Below are 24,545 nucleotides of genomic sequence, written 5' to 3'. Positions count from 1 at the left end.
AGATTTTATATCAGTGAATTATGGAATGATTCTAATACTGTACAGGGCTGTGGACTGTAAAGACAGAAAACCCCAGCTACTGCTTCAAGACCACTATGTACTGGTGTATATAATTGTTTTTAAATAACACAGTGGTTGTGTACATTGTGTGGGTTTCTATTATTCTTCTGCATGTTCTGAGCTGAGAAGGGCTGGCCTTTTAGATGTTTAAACAGGCAGTGTAGAAGTTTGCTTGATATTTTAGAATCCCAGAGATTTATGTATGAGAGAATACATTAAGAGCAACTCAATTCCACTCTATCCCCAGATCCTTGGAGGTGTATGTAGATTGTAGTGTGGACAAGTACCCTGATTTTGTTCACTGCCACATCTTTTATCCCACACAATAAAAAGAAGCAAATGTTTCTTTTCTTTATTCTTGCATGAAATAAGACAGCCAAGATAGAAACACAGTCTCCCTACCTCAACCACTGTATATAAATTATGAGTAGTGGCCGTCTTTTTTGCCTGGGGAGCAAAGTAGCTTTTGGTATTTTGAAGGAGAATACAAATGGATTGATCTATATATATGGACCTGAGTGTGATAGGAGCAGATTTACCATTCCCCCCCCCTTTTTTTTTTTTCCTTCCCTCACAAACTATGTTCATTGGGGTACATTTTTATTTTGGATTTTTGAGGAACTTCAGGGTGAAGGGGAGATAGTACATAAATCAGTCTATACCTGACATAATGTGTTCATGTCAAAGGTGAGTGTGATGGGACAGAAATGGGAGTGGAACGTGGTACTAGCAGCCCATTCTGTCCCATCACACTTATCAAAACCCAGACCTTATCAAGTGTTGTTCAGTTTTAAGCATAGGTTTCATATGGAGCAGCAATGCAAAGTCACTGCAGATCCATGGAAATGGGTTAGTGGACTTTTTGGAGTGACTGAAAGAAAGCTTAAGAGAAAAAAAGCATTTAAAAGCATGCTTAACTGAAATGAAATTTACCATAAGGTTGCAGGGTTCTTTCTAATTCCCGTTGTGGAGTGTGAAATTGTTGTGAAACTTGGTTTTGTTTTGTTTTTTTGAAAATTTGCAGGAGAAATGCACCAAACTTTCTTGATTGTGCCCTATGTAAAAGCTGTACTTTCTTTCAATCCTACACTATAAGGAGTGTCTTGTGTTGGGAGAAAGGGGTATAGAAAAGATACCATATCATTGTGGTTAAAGATAGTGCACTTCCTTTTCAATCCTTTTGTTCCATGTGGTGCATAAAAGAATAAAAAAATATTTTACAACAAAAATTACAAAAAGGTCACATATTTTGGAGAAGAGTCCTACAGTTGTGCTGTAGGGAGCAGAGAAAGCAATGTATTGTATTGATCGCTTGACAGCAATAATTTATAGGCTTGCAACTCTTGAGGGAAGCAGATAGAAAGCTATCTCCAAAAGTATATGCTTCTAGTTCACTACCCTCTGTATCAAATGGGAGGTTCCTTTCAGAAAGCTTACAGACCTTTAGTCTCCATTCCTCAGTAGGCAACCAGTCATAGACTCCAAAGTCTTTGAAATCAGTGAGCTGTTTAAATATAAAATAAAAACATTTTCTCTGTTGTAAAGGTTATAACTAAAATGTTAAATGTAAACTAGAAATATTTTTATACTTTGTAGTGTGATGGGATGCAGATGTGTTCTAGTGAAATGATCAGCAGCTGCAAACTTGTTAAACTAATATTGACAGATCCAGTGGGGTGGTTCTCAAAGAGAAATTTTGGTTCCATTTCTTCCTATAGCTGAAAGTTGTATCTTTCTCGTTTGTCATAACAGTTCCTTCTTTAAAGAGCAGCAGAACCCATTTGATTTTTATGTTTTGGTAAATCAGTTAAAACCATCCTAATTATGGCTTAAAGTGAATAAGGCAGGTATTTTTCTCTTTCTACTGACTTTTGCAATAGAGCAGTAGACGGTTTCAAACTGACCAAATTACTTTTGCTGTTATGGTGACAAAAGTCCCTGCTCTTAATAAAAGCAAAACATATATCTGAGATTATTTTCGTGTGACTTAAAGCTACTCTAAAAAGGCTGCTTTTCATAGGCAGTATAAATCATACTTTGATAAGTAGGTTTTTGATCATATGGTTTATTTCTAAATGTACATTTCTGTGGAGTACTATTATAAAATTGTGCAACTAGAAAGCCACCTCTTAAAAGTGATCTAATCAGTTTATGACTTTTAAAAGACTCAGAAATGAACTTTTTAAAATTCCTGTGTGTCTTTCTGAAGGATTTTTTAAAATAGCTCTGCCTTTAACACTGAGCCTGTGTGGCACAGTGTTTTGAGTACTGGACTCTGGAGATCAGGGTTCAATCCCAGCTCAGCCATAAAGCCCACTGGATGACCTTGGGCAAACCACACTCTCTTGGCCTCAGGAAGGCAGTAGCACACCTCCTCTGAATAAATCTTTTTCCAGAGAATCCCATGATAGGGTCACCTTAGGGTTGTCCTAAGAGAGAAACAATTTGTAGGCATACAACAACGAACCTTTAACATTATTGGTAAAAGATGAACTTCAGTAGTTCCATGATGCATGACACTTCAGTGTGAAGGCAGTACTCACCATTGTATTCTATAAGCAGATAGTTCACTTGGTTTATCAATATAATTGAATGTAATACTATTTTATTACAGTTTCTTGTAAACATTGTTACAAAGTTCTACCTGCCATGGTATCACTTTGCATCAGTTCTCAATTGAACCATCCTTCATTTTGTCCAGCATAGGCCAGAGCTTCTCAGGCTTCCTGATGGGGGGAGGGGGAGATGAGTGCTGTTTTCCCCCCCTGGTGTGCCAAGGACTGATGCCATAATTGTGCCCATTGGCTGCAGCTTGCTTGCCTGCCTGCCTTTTCTCCCTCCCTCCCTTCCTAGAAACACTGAACTGCCAGTTCTTGGACCAGCACTGATCTAGGAACCACCATTTTGAGTACTGGCATAAGCATAAGACCAACAGATAAGAGGCTTAGACATTATTATATAAATATATAGTAAACTTTATCATTTAACATTAAGTTAAGATTAGATTAATCATTCCTGTTGCAGCTGTGTTTGAGACCAACTGGAAGGCTGTAGGGCTATTCCCTGTCTAAACAATCAGCTATTTCCCCATCACGTTCCGCACCAGTTAACTCACACACTGAATACTGGGAGCCTGATATGCAGTCTTTGCATACTGTGCTTCATGGAACTGTGGAACCTTACAGGAACCCTCCTTGACTTTTTTCTTCAGTCTTCACACTCCAGTTTCCTCAGATCTCTGCCAGCAAAGGCCACATAAACTTCCCCTTTTCTCAAAGGCTGCCACAGGGGCTTGTATTTTCCTCATCCTCTACTTCAGCTTTGCTGCAATCCATTTCAAGTTCCTAGATGCATCTTTTGTCATTGCTACTGCTAGTGCCACCTTTGCTATCACTTCCAGGTGACCTAAGCTTTTGTACTCCCTTCCTTCTTCAGATCAAGAACTCTCTTCAAATCTCCCCAAACTGGTCTGTATTATCAGCCAGGCTACTAAAGAACAGCAAATTCAAATCAATCCAATTTCTGTCAGACCATCTCGCCTTCCACTTGACACCACAAACATCTTGGAAAGTAGAGAAACCCACTAATCAAATTTAAGGAGTTTGGACTCATCCTCATAACATAAATACCTGAACCCTACTTGGAGTCATAGAATCTCAGAGTTGGAAGGGACTGCAAGGACAATGTTGCCCAAACCTGTACCATGCTGAAACACACAGTTAAAGTACTAAAGAACACCCATCCAATCTCAGCTCAAAGACCTCCAAAGCTACCACCCTCCGAGGCAATCTATGTCAGATGGTTTCACAGTAAAAAACAAAAACAAAATAAAGTTCTTCCTTATGTTTAGGTGGAATCTCTTCTCATTTGAATCCGCTGATTAGTATTCTAGGTTCTTGAGCAGTAGAAAATAGGTTCACTCCAGCTTCTACCTGACATCCCTTCAGATATTTAAAGATAGTTATCATGTCATCTCTCAGTCCTCTCTTCTCCAAGGTATACATACAAAGCTTCCTAAGTTATTCCTCATAGAGTTCACTTTCCAGAGCTTGGATCATCTTGGCTGCTTTTCTGTGGACACAATTCAAGCTTGTCAATTCCTTGAACTGTTTATTATTATTATTTATTTACTTTATTTTATGCTGCCTTTCTCCCAGGCCGAGACCCAAGGTGGCACCCATAGTTCTGTGGTGCCCAGAACTAGACACAGTATTCCAGGTAAAGTTTGATCAAAGCAGAATAGAGTGGGACTGCTATTTCCCTTGATCTGGACACTAAATTCCTGTTGATACTTTCCCACCTCTATCCTCATTGGAAGATAATTCTGGTTTAAAGTCAGGGAACACTTTAGGGTAAACAGTGTATCTCTAACTGAAGTGAACCATGCAGTTTTTTCCTCTGTGTGATTAACACTTTCATATCATTAAAAACAAACTTAAAAGTATTTCCATTCCCCTAAATAGCAATCTCTTCAGTATTGCATATCTGGTAACTTCATTCTAAAATTCTCTTATCAGCATAAAATATAATTGTGCTTACGAGTTATACCTCAGGTATGTGCCCAGCCTTTTTTTCCAGAGAGAATACTAGTTTGGTAGACCAAGTGATAATCTTTTGATTATTTACTATACATATTTTAGCTAGGAAGGTTCTGATTTCAACAATGTATAGTTTTTCTCTCTGTCTAATGGAAAAAGATATATGCATAATTTCATGTTCAATCAGTGGTACAAAATTGTAGCTAGTTATAGAGAAAGTTAAGGTAAATTAAGTAAGGGCTGCGTACAGCAGCATTTAGTACAGGAAATGTAATCTTGGTCCAGAAAGGAATGTTCTTCCAGTATCAGATTTCAGTGTTCAATAAAAGGAATGAGATTGAAAAATAATGAGCAGTCCTGAAATAAATTCTCTGTGTGGGTGTTTGTTTAAAGATATGAGCTGGTGCCAGAACTGTTCAGGTTGCAACTAATATTTTGCCTAAAGGTGTTGTAAATATAAGGCTTCCACTTCCCTTTAAGAAGTTAACCACACTTTATGGTTATGTCCCATCCTGGAGCTGAACTTGAAGACACAATCATTTGCAAAGTTTTCCCAAAGAATAGCAATGGTAATTGACAGTGGGTAGTGCTAGCAACGGGGTGGGTGGCTGGGTAGAATGGTAGAGAAATGCTGACTACACTTCTAAAGGCTAATGGGTTTTAAAAAAACCCAACCCTGTGAACAGCTAAATCAGTGTTAGTGACTTGGTTTTGTGTAAAGTAAGTGCCAGGAATTGATAATGGAGAATAAGGTTTGAGTGTACTGTGCATCATGAAGTATTGATTCTTTGCATTATTCTATACAACAGGAATAGCCATTGGTCAGTCTAGAGATACAATGCTTATTGTACAGTTATCAGCACTTAGGGAACCTGAGAAAGTTCATGTGGAAACAGTTATTTGCAGTGTTACATCTAATAACGAAAGGATTGGAGAATGTCAGTATCTTCTTGAGTCTGAACTCTTCATACCAACAGATGCCAAAGCTCTTTATCATGCAGATGTTTTTCCAACTGCAAGAGAAACTGTTGCCCAGTAACTTTCAGCTGCCTGATAACTTCCTGCAAGTGATCCAAGTGTTTGGTCCTTTGCACCTCACTGTTAAGTTTGCTTATACAATACAGGTTGAGTATCCCTTTTCTGGAATTCTGGGGGAGGGGGAATGCCAAAAACCAAAATTGTCCACATGAGTGGCTGAAATAGTGATGCATTTGCTTTCTGGTGGTTCAGTGTGTACACAAACATTGGCTGTTGCCACATTGAAGAAATAAAGCAGTTTAACACCACTTTAACTGCTATGATTCAATGCTATGAAATTCTGGGGTTTGTAGTTTGGTGGGCTTCTATGAAAGGGAAGGCTAAATAGCTCACAAAACTATAAATGCCAGAATTCTGTAACATTTAGTCATGGCAGTTAAAGTGATGTCAAACTACTGTATATACTCATGTATAAGTCGAGGGCAGGTTTTGGGGCCAAAATTTTGGATTTTGATGTGACCCTTAGATAAGTCGAGGGTAAAACTTAGGGATGTGTAACAAAGGATCTAAAAGATGAAGCAAAAGAAAACAGTGCCAGAGAACTAGCAGTGATTAATTTCTGTAACTTTATAACTTTCCATAAATGTTATATTTTACAACTCTTTTGAGTGCAAGTTTGACCATGTAGTAAAGCACCAACTTCACATTTTTTTAAAAAAGAAGACTCATTGCAAAGCAACATCATAATATCCTGTTTAACATAAGAATTGTCTTTACATTGAACTGAAACAAACAGTTTGATCAAGAATGGAATGTACATAGTTGGGTCATGCTACAACATCTTCTGAATACATTTTTAACTAGAAGTATATTTTAATGAAACCAATAACATGCTTCAATGGGTTATTACAGTTTAAAATTTTGCACACTGGTTGACCCTGCTGAAATCACAAGGACTGCAATCACAAAAGAGGTGAATAGACAATCCCCAAGGCTATTGTTCATAAATTTCCAGGAAGCTTTTCAGTACTCTTTTTTAAACTATAACTTTGCCTGATTTTAACGCAGAAAACTACTAAACAGACCCCTATCACCGCTCTGTTTCTCTTGCCATTCCTTTGGCTTTTGCCAGAAAAAAGCCTTGCAAAGGAGGTTTGGGATAGAAGGCTGATCTGGTGAGTTTAAGTGATCAGTGATACTTGCTGAAATGAAATACTGAGTGTAGTTTCCAAATATCCTGAGTACTTCCATACCTCTACATGACAGCTACAGGAAAAGAGATTCCACCTTAACTTTAGGGGAAACTACCTGACAGTAAAAGCTGTTAGATGTAGAACACACTCCTTTGAAGTGTGGTGGAGCCTCCTTCTTTGGAAGTTTTTAAACAGATGCTGGATGGCTATCTGTCGGGTATGTTTTGATTGTGAGTTCCTGCATGGCAGGGGTTGGACTGGATGGTCTTGTGGTCTCTCCCAACTCTATGATTCCCCCCATTTCTCTTTCTCTCTTGCCTTCCTCCTGATCCCATCTTTGCAAAGGAAGTTTTGGATGCAAAGCTGATCTCTCCCCATTTCTTTCTCTCTTGCCTTCCTCCTGATCCCAGCTTTGCAAATGAGGTTTTGAATGCAAAGCCGATCTCCCCCCATTTCTTTCTCTCTTGCCTTCCTCCTGATCCTAGCTTTGCAAAGGAGGTTTTGGATGCAAAGCTGATCTCCCCCCATTTCTCTTTTCTCTCTTGCCTTCCTCCCGAACCCAGCTTTGCAAAAGAGGTTTGAACTCTCTCTTATTCTCCCGCTTTTGGCGATCCCAGCCTTGGAAAGGGGGATTACCGTATTGACCCTTATATACGTCTACTCTGGGATTTTGAAGCTCATTTTGAGGCATAAATTTTTCGACTTATAGTTGAGTATATACGGTATACTTTATTTGTGCAGAGTGGTGGCAGACTTTGTTCCTTGGACAAAATTATTAATAATATTACACATAAAATTACCTCCATGCTATGTGCATAAGGTATATACAAAAATAAATAAATAAATAAATAAATAAATAAATAAATAAATAACTGATTTATTTTTACCCCACTTCTCTGACACAAGGACAATCGAAGCAGTGAAAACATCACATCTTACCAAATTTTCACTTTAATCATATGAAGCTAAGTACATGTAAATACGTTTAAGCTGTGCATATGATATTTTGTAGGTATAATTTTAATTTTGCTAGTTGTTTTTGTCACAACTATTACTATTACATTCAGTGATATACTGTTATGATTTATGAGTAATGTGAATAATATTACCAAAAAAACCCACAAACCCATTACTAAGGATTGTGTATGGTGTGGTATGGTCACATGGAGGAGTGACACCATGAGATACCACACCAGGTAACATCAACCCTAGTGATGCCATTGAACATGGGTCCCATCTTCAAGATATCTCATTATGGATAAGGGAGACTCAACCTGTACCATAGTCTTACAAACAGCAGTCTGAATTCTATTTGTTGGTCATCATGATAGAATAGCATGGAATAATAATAATTGAATTGATTCATTGGGTCTGTTTTAGTTGAGATTTACAATAAGAATATGGCCAGCGTGTGCCTGCCTGCCTGTCTGTCTCTCTCTCTCTCACACACACACACTACATGGATGAGTATAATATTTAATACTACACCTTCATTTCTTAAGGCACAGTAAAGTTCCAGTGATGATGATAGGAAAATAAAATAGGAATAAAAAATACATTTTCTAGACTGAACTGGGTTTTGTGAAAAGCAATAGTGAAGTACTCAAACCAAGAAACCAGATACAGAAAAGCAAGTTAGGCGGGATACAGACGGGCAAAAAGGGGTGTATTCATGACGTCATGAAGTTAGAGCCTTCAGACGGGCCTTACCTGAATGCCGCCATGAACACGCCCCCCCGCACGCCCCAAGCGGGAAGAAACGGCATTAAAAAGGTGCTGCCTTTCTCCGCTTCTCTTCCGTTTGATGCGCAGCTGCGCAGCTCCGTCTGTAAGCTGCTGCACCGGTATGCCAGAATTGCTACGCCGCTAATTTAAGTTGCCCATTTAAAAGCTCTGTGTCTGCTGCGTCGCATAGTCAGGGTCCTGGAACATGCGCAGTTTGCAGTCAGGCTTTAATTGCAGCGTCAGCTGCCATGCAGCGCATTTTAAGACTCCTAACCCTAACCCTAACCCTAACCCTAACCCTAGAGCAACATGTACGCATGCGCTGCTTGGAAAGTTTGGACTTTAAAGTGAGCCCCTACACACATTCCTGTGCCATTTTCACCTAACAATAAAAAACGCTAAAACTGTAAATATTTACATATATACAAGGGAGGTGATGGGGGATGGCAGGGGGACAGCGGTGGCAGCGGCGACAGCTGTGGCTGTGCATTGCAGATTCAGCAAGAGCGCGGGGACCAAAGGAGAGGAGGCATCCATGATGCTGGTGACACTGGCAAAGTGCAAGAGGACAAGGATGCCAACACCAGCTGATCACCAGCTGGCAGGAGACCACCATTGTTCTTGGGCAGAGCGGGGGAAAAAGTTTTAAAGGGGCTTGGGCACTTTAAATGTGCACATAGGCTTTCTGCCGCCGCTGCTTAGCGCTGCAGCTGCGCAGTTGCGCATCCGCCAGCCGGCAAAGGAAAAAAAAAAGCCCCGTTTTTGGCCGCCCGTGAGGAAGCTGCCTCTCTCTTTGCAGCGTCCTCCGAGGCGGCGGTTTGGAAACTGCGGGTCAGAAACGGCCCCAGGTGAGGCGTCTTCACTGCCCCCCATGTGGAAGCCCCATCTCCTGAGCCACGCCCCCGGGGTGGGCGGTCTGGAGGTTCCGTATTCAGCAGAATACACCTCCAAGACGTCTTCCCCTGCCCGTTTGTATCCCGCCATAGTTTTTCTTTCCAAACTACAGTTTAGCTATTCACAGACCCTACTTGTTTATTCTTACTTTGTGCTGTGAGACAATATACTTTTTATGTATGATTATTTCCCCCCTAAAACCTAAAATGCTTGCATGAATGTCAAAGAAAGCATTTCTTTCCACTGGTCAGTTTAAACAGGAAATATGTGTCAACATGAGATGTATATAGTTAAGAAAAACACTTAGTGTTTTCTTTTCAAAATGTAACAGTCTTCTACCATAAGAATCCAGCTCAGGAGATAGACATTTCCAGGTTGTCTGTATAGGGCTTTATAAGTCATAACCAACATTTTGAATTGTACCCAAAAATAAACCAATAGCCAGTGAAGTTGTTTCAACAAGGGAGTTCCATGTTCCTTTTAACCATCCCTGGTCAGCAGTCTACCAGCAGAATTTTCAAAGACAGCCCAAATCCAAGACATCTCACTGGAAGAACAGTATGGTTTTTGAAACATTGCACGAATGCAATAGTAGAATGGCATATTAGAAAGTCCACTTTTCTTGGTAATAATGGAGAGTGAGTTCAAATGACAGTAGTAATATAAAATCATGATATACATTTCAACCAACAGTTGAGCCTCCTTTCTTAGATGCATGTTAGGAAGTAGGCTCATAAAAGCTCATGCTACCAGCTTCTTTCTTTGTTAGTCTCAGTGGTGCCATAAGATACCTTTGTATACTGATTTCTCCAGACTAGCATCTTCTGAAGATGCCAGCCACAGATGCTGGCAAAACATCAGGAATAAACTCTTCTAGAACATAACCACATAGCCCGAACCCCCCCCCCCAAATCTATTTCTTTAACATTTTACAGATGGCACACTTTCTGAAATAAGTGTTCTGTGCAATTTATTATTCCCTATTACAGTGGGTCCTTGGTATCCACCTGCGTTTGGTTCCAGGACTCCTCATGGATACCAAAATATGTGGATACTCAAGTCCCATTAAAAACAATAGCAGAGTAAGATAGTGTCCCTTGTATAAAATGGGAAAATCAAGGTTTGCTTTTTGGCATTTATATATTTTTAAAATATTGTCAAACTGTGGATGCTTGAATCCGTTGAATCTGTGGATAAAAAATCCATGGATATGAAGGGCTGACTGTACCATGTATGGATGTGAGAGCTGGACAGTTAAGAAAGAAGACAGGAAGAAAATCCATTCATTTGAGATGTGGTGCTAGAGAAGAATGTTCAGAATTCCATGGACAACCAAAAGGATAAGCAAATGAGTCCTAGAGCAGATCAAGCCAGAGATCTCCATGGAAGCCAAGATGACAGAACGTAGGCTGTTATACTTCGAGCACATCATGAAAAGGGAGGACTCACTGGAAAAAAGAATACTGCTAGGAAAGGTGGAGGGAAGTATAAAGGAAGGAAGGCCACATGCTAGATGGATGGACTCTATTAAGGAGATCACAGGCAGGGGTTTACAGGACCTAAGCAGAGCAGTGGAGGAAAGGGAGTCTTGGAGATGTCTCATCCACAGGGTCACCTTGGGTCGAGGGCAGTTTACAGCAACAACAACAAAAATTATTATTACCACTAATATCAGAAATAGCAACAAAACATCATGTGCTTCTTGTTCATATGGACATGTGAATATTCTCTTTACAGGTGATGAAGGGAATGTGAAGGACCTAGATCAAGTTCGGATTCTCCATAAGAGAACAGCCATGCGTTACAGTGTGTATAAAAGAAGGCGGAAGGGACTGAGTGATGAAGAAAATGTTCGGCAATACGCAACTCTAGTGGGACAAGGATGTTCAGAACGAATGCTGCTCTTTAGAAGCTGAAACGTTCCTTCTGTGGGTGTTTTCCGGAACCCTTATTGCACTACTGGTGGATTATATAACCTTGCAGGCTTTGTGTTGATCTGCTTATTGAAAATACACATTAAGTATCTCTTTATGCTTAAAGGAGATTAATATGTTGCTATATCTTAAAAAACAAATAGCATTTTTAACATTTTACGTCAGAGATCTAGTAGAATATAACAATCCTGTGTTCTTTTTTTGGACTGATTTCTTCCTTACATTCTGAAAAATGTGCATGGTGTGAACTGATTGGTACATATATTTTTCTGAAGGGCCTTGAAGATAATCCATTAGGGAGAATATTTAAAGTTGCCTGGGTGCTAAAATGTGTGACACTTGTAGTGAAATCTATACAATGCCCCAAATTTTGTATTACAGGAAGATAAAATGTGCAGATGCATTCAAGCATTATTTCAGAACCTAGTGAAACTAGGCTTCTTGGAATTAAGCTTGTATTTGTCCTACTGAATCCAGTAGACTTGGCTTATAGAAGGAATGGGAACCATGCAGCCCTTCAGATGTTGTGGATATGGACATCTCAGCACCTCTGGCCATCATAGCCAGTGATTAGGAATGTTGTGAATTACAGTCCAACAACATCTGGAGGGCTGTGATATGACATCAAATAAAGCCATCAAATGTCGATGTATGCACTGTAGCTTTTTAGGCATTCACTGCAGTTCTTCTCATGTTTGTTTAATGTTGTCTTGAATTATTGGGGGGGGGGGATTTAGGAGATTTTTAAAGTTGATTTTTGTAGCTAAATTGATACATTGGGAATGATTGGAATTAAAGCCAAGGATAGGTTTATGGTTAAGCTACCAAAGAGATTCATTTAAATAAGACAGTGGGCTGAAGTTACATCTTGATGTATATCACAGTTTTGCATTATATCTCTCTCTGTGTGTGTTTGTTTTGATATTCTTAATACCTGTTTTTGTTTATTGCAAAATCTTGAAATTTCATTTCAAACAACAGGTTAGTTTGATGTAACAGAATATTGTTTTCCCATATTGAAAACACAGTTGTAGAGCTATCTAACCAGCATTGTCGATGTCACATGTTAGCTTTCCAAATTTCATTAAAATTGCAAAACACACAGCTGTAAACCTCAGCATGTATTATGTGTAAACCTGTGTGCTGTCAATATTTCTGTTACTGTCTGACACATCAAGCAAGAAAAAATCACTAATGCTACATTTCTAGTTAAAATAGTACTCTTCACTGAGTTACAACAAATTTCCGCTTTGCTAAACATGTTGTTCTCAGTTTTCACAATACTGGTTACTATTGGAGACAAAGTGAAAAAGAGATATGTTTCCTCTCTTCTCTCCCCAAAAGTGGTTGGAATGATCTTAGCAGGAAGAAAATCACTCCCTGCTTGGATCAGGATTACTTATTGGACCTTGAAGTTTGGAAAATGTTAATTAATAGGTTAGATTATCGATTTGATAAATTATGTATATCTCGACTGACAATGAAGATTTCTTGACTGATACTGATGTTAATCCTACACTTTAACAAGAATAACTATTTTGCTTATATTGATTTATTGAGATGGAGTGGTATGTGCTCCCTCCCTTTTTTCTCTCTGCTAGACACAGCAGAAATAATCCACTCTGAGACCACTTTAATTGCTCTCGTTCAGTGCTAGGTAATCCTGGGAGTTGTAGTTTGTTGTGAGAGCAGAGCTGTCTGACAGAGAAAGCTAAATGTCTCACAAACCTACAGTTCCCAGAATTCCCTAGCACTGAGCCAGGGCAGTTAAAGCGGTCTCCAACTGAATTATTAATGCAGTGTGTTTTGGACCTCAGATAGGAAACCTCCAGGAAGAGGAAGATTAGGATTGTGGGAAATGTATCACATGACTATGTTGTCCTAATTTGCCTGCTGCCTTGTTCATAGGTCTTGTCTGAATTGGAATGTGTGTGAAAAAATAATGATTTGTTTGCTTAGCAGGAGGTCCTCGAATCACCATGGTCTTTCAGACTTTCAGGCCCTTTAGGGCTGAAGGCTAGTGTTGTTTCTCCTGCCCCACCTCTGGCCCAAAGTCCTGTATGGAAGTTGTTGGAGTCTTTCTGGATAGCAAGTGAGGGACATAGGTTGCAACACTTTTCAAATTGGCTAATTTTCATTGATTTTAATTTATCTAATTTACATTGATTTTAACTTCTACTCTTCTAAGTTATTATTTGGGATGAAGAACAATGAACTCTTTTGTACTCATTTGTGTGTTGCTCATCCCAGGACTGGATAATTAAGTAGAAGTTAATCATCACCATTCCCTCTCTCTCGACTCTCCCTCCTTCACATAATGCTTTCTACCCCTCCGTGCTTCAGTGGGTCATACACTTTGAAGGTTTGGTAAGGTTGAAGGTATTAGTTTATAACCAAAAGATTCAGATTAATTCCTTGCCCTCCCTCATATCTATTGAGGAATAATTATGATCAATTCAGTGAGTCTTACTCCTAGGTAATGGAAATTGTCTTATTATGCCCATTACAAAATATCCCTTTTTCCCCTTGGGTGAAAAGAGAAGGGAATCAGGAGGCTTTAGGCCTTGGCCACAGAGGACCAGCGACATCAGGCTGCCACAGCAGATGTTTTGGGCTGCTTTAACAACTGTGCATTCACCAGTCCTTGGATTGCTTTGATTCCTTCCCAAACCTTTGTTGCATATCACATGAAATAGACCCCCCCCCCAAAAAAAAGAAAAAATAATGAGAGCAAATATGACTTTATATGAGAGCAAATATGACTTTAAATATAAGAGATACAAACAAACAAAAATACTAAGGTAAAATGGATGCAAAAAATAATGTTTCTTTGATACCTGATATTTTACACTGGAGATGCCAGGAAAAGAGATTCCACCTCAACATTAGGAGGAACTTCATGACAGTAAGGGCTGTTCGACAGTGGAACACACTCCCTCAGAATGTAGTGGAGTCTCCTTCCTTGGAGGTCTTTAAGCAGAGGCTGGATGGCCATCTGTTGGGGATGCTTTGATTTGGATTTCCTGCATGGCAGGGGGTTGGACTGGATGGCCCGTGCGGTCTCTTCCAACTCTATGATTCTATGACTAAACATCAGATTCCTGGCTTCTATGAGTAAACCATGTACTCTACTGCTGATCTTTTTTGATCATGCATCTTGATTGGAAATGAAAAGCACTCAAAACATTTGTGATTTAAGATTTCTCTACCTTTTATTTTATTTTATTTTTGTGCCACCTTTCTACCAAAAAAGGTGGTTCACAGTATAAAATCACATTAAAACAAAAATTTAAAAAACAATTAAAATAACCAATTAAAGCACTACGAAATTAAAATTTAAGATATACAAAAGTTAAAACATAATCTAAAAATCTAAAACAACCCCACCCACCAAGAAAACCAGGTATTTATTTATTTATTTATTTTTATTTTTATTTATAATTTTATGCAATTATTATTCTTTATAATCAACCACTTTTGTTGTAATTGCAGTGGATCCTTATCCTCTGTCTGAAATAATCACTGAACTTTAACACTATATTAACATTTAAACAGTAAGGTGGTTGAATGATGACTAAACACTGTATATGTCAGGGGGGTTAGAAAAATGAGAAGAGAGATGCATATAATTTAATTTAAAATAAATGTAATTAAACAAGTTGTAAGATGAGAACCTGTGCTGTAGATCAGCTTATTCAACACAATCACTTTCAGATGTGTTGGACTCCCACCATCCCCAGCAACAATGTTATATTGTGGGCTTTGTAGTCCATCTGGAAAAGGGGGGGGGTTGAAAGGAGGCTGTTTTGAGACCATAACCGAGCCAATACCGAATTGTGCCCTAAAGGTCAATGGTGACAACCTCATGGCTATTCCCAGCAAATCCCATGGTCTTTCCCGAAAACCATTATTTTAAGTGACGAATCAATGATTGTTAATTTTACAAATTAATGGTTTAACTTATTAGTGTTACTGACAATGAATTAACCTCCTGACTTCTGACAGTCAACACTAATTAATTAATTTTCAAACTTAATGTTTCCAGCTGTGTTCTGAATATGGTTAAATCTATTTTGATCATTGCATTAACATATCTTTTTTAAAAAGTGTGATAAAATAAAACAGCTAGATTCTTCAGGATTTTTTTCTTATTCTAATGTCAATTACTTCTTCAGGAAGAGGAGCATGAGAACAAAAGCAGCACTGTTTGTAGGTCTTTGTAACCCAGATACAGTATCCACACTGCTTATACACTTATAAACTATGGATGCCTTGCTTTGCTTTGCTTTTTCTTTTCTTTTCTTTTTAGTCCTATAGGATGAAGATCCATCATGTGTCTCAACATTTTAGGTACTTCCTAGTCAGTGAAAAATCCTGAATTCAAGTCACAGGAATTACTCCACTACAAGATCCACTGCTAAAAAGCTCCTAGTGGAATGCATCCCTCGGTCTCCTAAAACATACTCTTACCAAGCTGTGTTCTGAATATAGTTTTCTCAGTGTTTTATGTATAAGTTAGAAATACTATTGTGAAGTCAAAGGCTGTCATGGCCGGCATCCATAGTTTTTTCTGGTTTTTTTGGGCTGTGTGGCCATGTTCTATAAGACTTTATTTGTGACGTTTTGCCAGCATCTGTGGCTGGCATCTTCAGAGAATGCTAACCTGGAAGAGAGTGATACACACACACAGAGTCTGTGTGACCCTGGGTGAGGAGGAGTGATTCCTATGTTAATCTGTTATTGATAGCCTCCTCAGGGTAGGAGGATATGCAAAAGAGGATTAGTGTTTGCTAATTGGTGATCATTGTTTGCTGGGAAAGCCTCTGACCCTGAGTGGTTTCTCATTTGCATTTGCTGAGTCCTGGTTTTAGTGTCCTTCAGGACTGGTAGCCAAACTTTATTTACTTTGAGAGTTTCTTCTTTCCTGTGGCATCCTGCGGACAAGTCTACATAAGGATCACCAAACGCAGTGTCCAAACATGAATCAAGAAAAATGAAAAACACTGCAGACTGGATCAGCCAGAAAAATCAGCAGTAGCAGAACACATTACAAACCATCCTGGGCACAAAATGCTGTTTGAAAACACTGAAATTCTGGACCATGCCAACAACTATCAGGTCAGAATGCACAGGGAAGCCATTGAAATCCACAAACACTTGGACAACTTCAACTGGATTGAAGAAACCCTCAAAGTAAATAAAGTTTGGCTACCAGTCCTGAAGGACACCAAAACCAGGACTCAGCAAATGCAAATGAGAAACCACTCAGTGTCAGAGGCTTTCCCAGCTAATTGATCACTAATTAGCAAACACTAATCCTCTTTTGCATACCCTCCTACCCTGAAGAGGCCATCAACAACAGAACAATACATAGATTAACATGAGAATCACTCCTCCTCACCTAGGGTCACACAGTATATATATACCCAACTCTCTTCCATGCCAGCATTCTCTGGAGATGCCAGCCACAGATGCTGGCGAAATGTCAGGAATAAACTCTTCAAGAACATGGCCACATAGCCTGAAAAACCCACAAAAATCTAAGAAATACTATTCCTTTCCAGATGATATTCAGAATAGGTTTGATAAAACATGCCTGGTTTAAAATGTTGCAACTGAAATATAGCATTATTGACTGGCCATTTATATTAGTGGAACTTTTGGGAGGGAGGGGGACACTTGTATTAAGTGGCATGATTTATGTGTTGTAAGATAGGATGACCTTGCATCATCCAGATGATTCTTACTTCAGCTGCCATCATTCCTGACTGTTGGCCAAGTTGGCTCAGATGTCTGGGGCTGAAGTCCAAAACAAATGGAGGACCAAAGGTTGGGAACCACTGGCAAACAGAAATTTGGGTTAGATTTGTACGGATTTCATGTTCCAAATCTCAAGGATAAATTTGGGTCTGTGTTTACTAAGTCTTACCTGTCTTTCCATCTTCACAAAAGATGCATCCCAGAGAGTTCTTACCAGTCATTGGTTAAGCCACTGTAACCCCAAATAATTCATGCATTCGTTTTTAGGAAGTGCTAGGCAGATTTTTTTTTATCCAATTGAGGTTTTTCTTTTGCCCAGAAGAACATCTTAATAGTATCCAAACTGCTCTTTTAAAAATGGCATAATCACAAATTACGAAGTTATCAAGTCTACAGTATGACATGGCAAATCAGCCTATTCTAAGAATATTATTGCCGGTTTTCCTGGTTTGTTTTTCATATCTATATGATATATTTTTTTAAAAAAAATATTGTGTTGATGTCAGAAGCTGTGTTCCAAATTTATGATTTATTTAAAATGGAAGCAGAAAAGGACAGCATCTAGTTATAATATGTGATGGTTTCCTTTAACTGAAGGATTTATGGATACATCCTGTGTGTAATTTTCTTCCTGATATTTCTCATTTCCTCTGATCATATGAGGAATCTAATAGGTATTATCTTCTTTAATTATGTGTTTCTCTTCAGCAATAACTACCTTCAGCAGAGAAATTCTACTGCTTTCTATGAATCAGCATTTTAAAATGTCCATTTTGTTCTTCATATACTTTCAGGGTTTAAGTTATGTCATGGTAGCCCTGGAGCCTTTTTCAAGGACAAGAACTATAAAATGCCTGAGATAATTGCTGCCATCCTTAGCATTACAGTTTATTTTATAAAGTGCTCATCAATTACTGGGCAGGCCCTGACTAATCATTTTAAAACAGATGTTTCATTATCTTTAGATCATCCGCATAGGTCAGCCAGTAGGAAGAATAAAGGAACTGGGGCAAAAAAGACAATTTGACACAAAAAGTGTGAACGTAGAATCAGAATTTTAAAAATTAGAGAAGCTTCAACATTTATTTTTTTAAAAAAACTGAAGAAGATATTTTAGAAGAAAAACAAAGATTCATATTAAAATTAGATTAGAGAAATAGGGCTTCTAGGTGCATAGATGCAACTCAATAACTGGCAGACGTCAAATATGCCTCTCTGTTAGTGTTTTATTACATTAATCTGAAGGCTTTATGACTACAACCAAAACCATGAAATGTGCTAAGGCTGATTCCACAATGTAGAAATAATCCAGATTGATGCCGCTTTAACTCTCATGGCTGAGTGCCATTGAATTTTGGGAGTTGCAGTTTTGTGAGGCATTTAGCCTTCTCTGTCAGAGAGCTCTGGTGTCACAACAAATTACAATTCCCAAAGTTTCATAGCATGGAACCATGGCAGTTAAAGTAGTGTCAACCTGGATTATTTCTGCGTTATGGATGCAGAGTGAACTGAACCTTTCTGACCCTGTAAAATCATGACTTCTTGATCCTTTAGAGCAGTAGAATAGAGATGGATTTAAGACAATGAGCATAGAGATGAGATTGTGACATGTACAACTGAACACTAGCTGTATATTTGGTACATATATAGTGATAGCCTGCCTTTCTAATCGAAGTGTTTCAAGATTGCTTTATTACAAATTTTGTACCAGAAGCCTGAAAAGTTTCAACAACAAAGTGTCAGATCTGACTATATAAGATGTACTTCACACAGAGGTATTAAATATATATTTGATAGTACCAGTTCAGAATACAGTACTGTACTGGTCAGATCTCAATACCAAAGAATTCCAAAGAGCTCTCTAGAAAGCTACTATAACACAAGTCTCTTCCCTAACTCACTAATTTTCTGTGGGCAGGTAGTTTTCTGTTTAAATGCTCACTTACAATAATAACAAGTAATAATAGCCTTGCTTGATCAGACCAAAGGCCTGCGTGAGGAAAATAGCCCTTATCATTCCCCAGCAAAATCTTCAGTGGAACGCTGCCTCTGATCCTGGAGAAAAGGAATGGCCAGCATGAAATGGAGCCATCAATAGCCTTAACCTCCCTGACTCTGTGTAAGTCCCCTTTAATGGCTAGTGACCATTGCTACAAACTGGTAGCAAATTCCCAGTTCAGTTTTCTGAAGAAGCACTTCCTTTTATCCCATACATATTTACCCCCATTCAGCTTCATTTGGATGTCCCCAGCTGGTAGTATATATGAACATCTTTTTATCACTTTTTATTTATCATTATCATGTTCCTTCACTTGGCCTGTTTCTAGCAAGAAACTAGCAAGAGGGAAGAAAGTGCCTTCCATTAACATTTGCCTATCTTTTAATTGGCTGTTGTGTACCTACAAGGCATTTCCAACTTCTGGCAATCCTAAGGCAAACTTATTGCAGGGTTTGCTAGGCAAGATTTATTTTGTTAGTTTTGGCCCAACTCTCTAATCTTGTTAAGATCATTTCGAATTCTGATCCTGTTCTCTCAGGTATTAGCTACCCCTCTTTAATTGATACATTCCTGTTATCACTATGAGCAAAGGAAGAGACTATAAATGTTACTTTAATTCAGAGCATGACAATAACTACAAGGGTGAACTAGTGTAAAAATGGAGAGAGTCCAAACGTTTAGGTAAAACTCAAACAAGTCTTTGGTGTTCTGTCTTGGTTCCTTTTCGGATAAATTATTCTTTTGATCAGACGCTGGGAGGAGAGGAATCCCCAAATGATCAAGTTGTGTTTTCACCACCAGGGGGCATGTTAAAGCTTGCAAATTACACTGTTCCTCTGTAATAAGCCTTATTTCAACCTCTGAAATTTTCCCAGCTGCACTTAAATTGTTTTCAGCTGCACTCCCGATGAAGATGATCAGTTGGTATTGGAATCAACATATAAAATTAAAGTTAAAAGAGATAAGAGGAGAGGCCTTCTTATGGTTTGCTAATTGGTTAAAGAAGAGAAAGCAGAGTGTAAGGATGAAACTTAAGGACTGCAGTGGAAGAATGAAAGCAATGGGGATCTCTAAGGTTCTGTACTAGGACCAGTTCCCAAAAGATCTGGAGCTGGGGCGGGGGGAGACAATAAGATCGTCAAGTTTATTAACTAAATTATTTGGTTGTTATTTAATTAAAATAAATATATTTGGTAGTGTTGAAGCAAAGGGCTCAGAAAGAGTCTCTCAGAGAAAGTTGCCAAAATGGTGTATCACACTGATTCACACTGCAGCAACGACTCCGGTCTTAGCATATATGCTGATGGAATCTAAACTGGCAGTGACTTACCAAGAAAACAGCCTTCGGTTTGGTGACACATTGACCCAATTATACAGCATTTGTCAAATTTATCAAAAATTAAAACTGTCAGTCTTATAATGGCTTTATGCACATTTATGATGTAACCATGCTTCGAATACTGTGTAGAGTTGTGGTCATCGCCACACCTTGAAAAGGAAGTGGAAAAGTATAAAAAAGAATAATTGAAATAACCAAAGGTGGGACAACTCAGTTACAATATATATGTGTGTATATGTGTGGGCGCACGCGTCTGGCTACAACTATCTTTTTTAAAAAGTGGCTCATCCCTTCACCTGTTGTAACTATTAGCAACAAATAATTCAATAAGAGGTGGTGCCTGCAAGTCTTGGTATTGTAAGTTTAGGCTTTGAAATCGCACTTTTAAATGATGCCAGGCAAACACAGATAGACTCTAGAGCTGAAGCAAAATCACGTAAAAATGGTGACACCTCTGCTTTGTTCTAATTTGAGGCACAAGAGGTCCATAAGGCAATGCTATGGAACAAAATCACTCAGTTCCAATCCTAGAATGAATACCCCCGAGGGACTCTTTCCATTGCCAGATTGTTGGCACTGTGTTATTTCCTGGCTTGTACTTTTTGCAAACAAAATGTAATTAAGAGCTACTTATTATACATGCATACTGAGAAGAACACATCAAGCCTGGACCTTGTGCCAGAGCAGTGAAGTCAGTATACTTGTTTAATTTTCCTTTGCAGTCACAGGAAGATGACAAATGGTAGCTAAGCGGTAGTTTCACATTGGGGGTGAGCAATAAATTGTATGTTCTCCAAGGATTTAGAAGGGTGGAGAGGTGGAAATGTTATAAAGGACACTAATATGTGCATCTGGATATTTCCGCCAATATTTGTGGGGTAAGGTATATGAAACATTCCCTATTACTCAATGCTGTTTTTCCAATTACATAACCCCGCCTGTCCTCACCCTTTATGGAGCTACACCTGATAAAAAAGCTCCCATGTAACATCATGCAGTATGTTAGGATGCTTTGGGACAGGGGGATAAGTTTTGATGGGATTTCAAATTTGAAAAAGTAACACCCACTTGAAACATGACTTTAACATCTTAGTCTTTCAGAGTTTGGGCTTGGCTAGACTAAGTTTTAACCAGAGTTTTGGCTAGGCTTTAACCACAGATATCAAAAAATTGCAGCATAAACATGACACTTGTCCAACAACAATTACCATATTGTATTATACCGTCAATCACCTAATTTTCAGCTGACCAATATAAAAATCTGTTATTAAATGCAAATATCAACCAACCAATCAATGCCTTTATTACTGCAGCCCACAGGCCATGAGGCAATTAACAATTAAAGACAACAATACTAACAGATATGCAAATATCCAATAAAATACCAATATAAACAGAAATTTATACACAATATGGAATATATTGAAATATATATATATATTTAAAAACCATTAATATTGTTTTAATCGTAGCAGAAATGGTGCTATGTAAACCAGCTGCTGAAGTGTTCCTTTTATTCTGCTGAGAAGGTTCCTTGTTTAGAGATCATATATTGTTAATCTTTATTTGCTTGCAATAATACTGTCAACTATGTAATATAGCCCTATGAGATTTGATAGCTGGGACGAAGGACTCTACAACCTCTTCCATTAGGTTTTTTTGGTATCTTTTAGCAGATATCTCAAATACCAGTCAAGACTCTTTCCTGGAAACTTATTTAATAATGGTGTTATTAGCTGTGCCCTGTCATCCTTTAAAAGGTAAATGAATAAAGAATGTGCAATAAGGAGTCTACTGATCCTGCTCCGCAAAGACACACATGTTCATTATAATCAATTTGATGAAACTGGCCATTTAATAAGGCAGATGGGATTACATTAAACCTGGTTTTGCTAAACGCCCAACAACATTTTGAGAGGATTAACTTTTCTAAATAGTTTGCACCCGCCTTTGGATTGAATGAAGAACCTAAATTAATAGGGGAGCAGGCAGGACATGCTGTGGATAAGAAGTACTGAGTGATGCAAATACCGTTTTTTTGTTAAGTGCAGTCAGCCCTGCTTATACACGGATTTTTTATACATGGATTCAAGCATCCACGGTTTGAAAATGTTCCAAAAAAGTATACGTTTCAAATATCAAACCTTGATTTTCCATTTTTTATGAGGGACACCATTTTGCTATGTCATTATATTTAATGGGACTTGAGCTTCTGCGGAATTTGTTATCCATGGGGCATCTTGGAACCAAACCCCAGCGTATGACAAGGGTCCACTGTACTGATAATGAGTGTGAAATGTTTGTTATCTATTTGAATATTTTAAAATACTTAATGACGTGAAAGACATTTTAAAGATAATTCATATGGGTAATAAAGTTGCCAGTTCAGAATTGTCGTAGGTCCTGAGATTTCCAGGCCAAAACTTGAGATCTAGGGACTGTCCCTGGGAATGTCATTAAAGAGTATGCATAAAGTATCAGCCACATCTGCTCCCAGGTTTTCATGTAAGCAGAGAGAAAGAAAGAAAGAGAGAGAGAGAGAATATATATTTCCTGTTTGGAAATTAAGACTTATGGGGCTGTTCCTAGATCAAGATGATATGAGGGAATCATGCCTTCTCACTTATGTAAGATGGGGTACAGGAATTAAATAAGTCTTAAGTCCAGGGTTGGAGTCCCTGCTTGGCCATGAAACCCACTGGGTGACCTTGGACAAGCCTCAGGGGAAGGCACTGGCAAACCTGAACAAATCTTGTGATAGGTTCACCTTAGCTTCACCATATGTTGGAAGTGGCTTGATGGCACACAAAACCAACAATTTTCATGATAAGCAAGCCTTAGGGTAGTCATAAGTCAGAAATGACTTGAAGGCACACAATAACAACAATACTTTTTTCTAGCCAGAAGGTGAATGCAGAGCAGAACAGATGGAAAGCCACAATGACTGGGAAGGAAGTAAGAAGCTAACTAACTAACTAAATACTGGTTTTAACAGTTTTATTGTATTTGTACTGTTGTATTTTGATTTGCTGTGTTGATGTATTGTATTGTTTTGAATTGCTGTGCACCGCCCTGATCACAGGAAGGGCGGTATACAAATAAAATTTTTATTATTATTTATTATTTTATTTACATAAACACCCCGCCTCCCCCCCAAGAATTTTTGCAAGTAGTAGGAACAAATCAATTAAGCCTTGAAAATTGTAGCAAAGTGGCACTAGCTGAGCTGGAGAGTTACAAACAACCATTTCCTCTTGCCACAAGCTGAACAAGCCCATCAAAACTGTGGAATTTACACTCTTGTTCCTACCTGGAGATAGCCCATGAAAACTGGAGATCCAGGCCCAAGCCCTGAGATTTAGCAACCCTGCTGAGAAAGTACATTTCAGCCCTTTTCTTGTGGAAAGCAAAGCACAGATATGTCCTTTCCTGCACTTTTGACAAAGTAAGGAAGATGTTTCTCATAACTGCTTATAATTCTAAGTCATATTTGAAAGACTGAGAAGCTAACAATCTAGACTTCATCATAAGATTAGACAATACTTTGGAGTTGCAGGGGTTGGAAACGGAGACATGAATCCTATTATTAGTCCCAACTAAGGAAGGCCAATTAAATTAATAATTGATGCAGTTGGTTCCTAAGTGGGACTAATGAATAGGACTTAGACAAGAATTGTTGGAAGCATTTTGCAAGTACTGCGGCATTCTCCAAATCCTTGGACAGTAAGAAAGGCATGTTTCTTGAACGCTTTTAAATTATTATATGCACTTATGGGAAATGAACTATGCTGCCTGACTAGTTCTCTTTAAAATGCTCATGCTTGCTTCAGGACTGATTAATTTGTTATCTCTTATAATTAGGGCTTCTTCTCCCAAAAGGTGGAATGCAGAGGAGAAGCCCCTTGGCAGATCTCAATAGTTGAACAGATGTCTACATGAGAGGCGTTCCCTCAGATACTGAGATCCCAATATTAAGGGCTTTACATGTCATCACAAATACCTTGAAATTAGACCTGAAGCATACTGGCAGATAATTTAATTAATTTAACATCAGTGTCATACAGGTTTCATATGATATTCTTGAGAGAACCTAGCTTCAGGTTCTGTACTATCCTGAAAAGGCAG

At 38.5% G+C, this 24,545-nt stretch overlaps 1 protein-coding gene across 7 annotated transcripts in view; it reads left to right on the top strand.

Annotated features, from left to right (window-relative positions):
* The window catches only part of ATE1 (arginyltransferase 1), a 118,188-nt gene extending 105,749 nt beyond the window's left edge, over window positions 1-12,439 (top strand). For all 7 annotated transcript variants that reach the window (XM_089510066.1, XM_089510067.1, XM_089510060.1 and 4 more), the window contains one exon: window positions 11,126-12,439. In XM_089510066.1, the coding sequence (XP_089366192.1) occupies window positions 11,126-11,304 (179 nt within the window). In that variant the 3' untranslated portion in view covers window positions 11,305-12,439. The remainder of the gene's footprint in view (window positions 1-11,125) is intronic.
* The last annotated feature ends 12,106 nt before the right edge of the window (window positions 12,440-24,545 follow it).

Source organism: Sceloporus occidentalis, unplaced genomic scaffold, assembly GCF_023333645.1.
Source record: "Sceloporus occidentalis isolate IW3139 unplaced genomic scaffold, rSceOcc1.0.p SCAF_2, whole genome shotgun sequence".
Classification (NCBI taxonomy): Eukaryota; Metazoa; Chordata; class Lepidosauria; order Squamata; family Phrynosomatidae; genus Sceloporus; species Sceloporus occidentalis.
The sequence above is the reverse complement of the archived record's forward strand: the minus strand, read 5'-3'. Positions and strand labels throughout refer to the sequence as shown.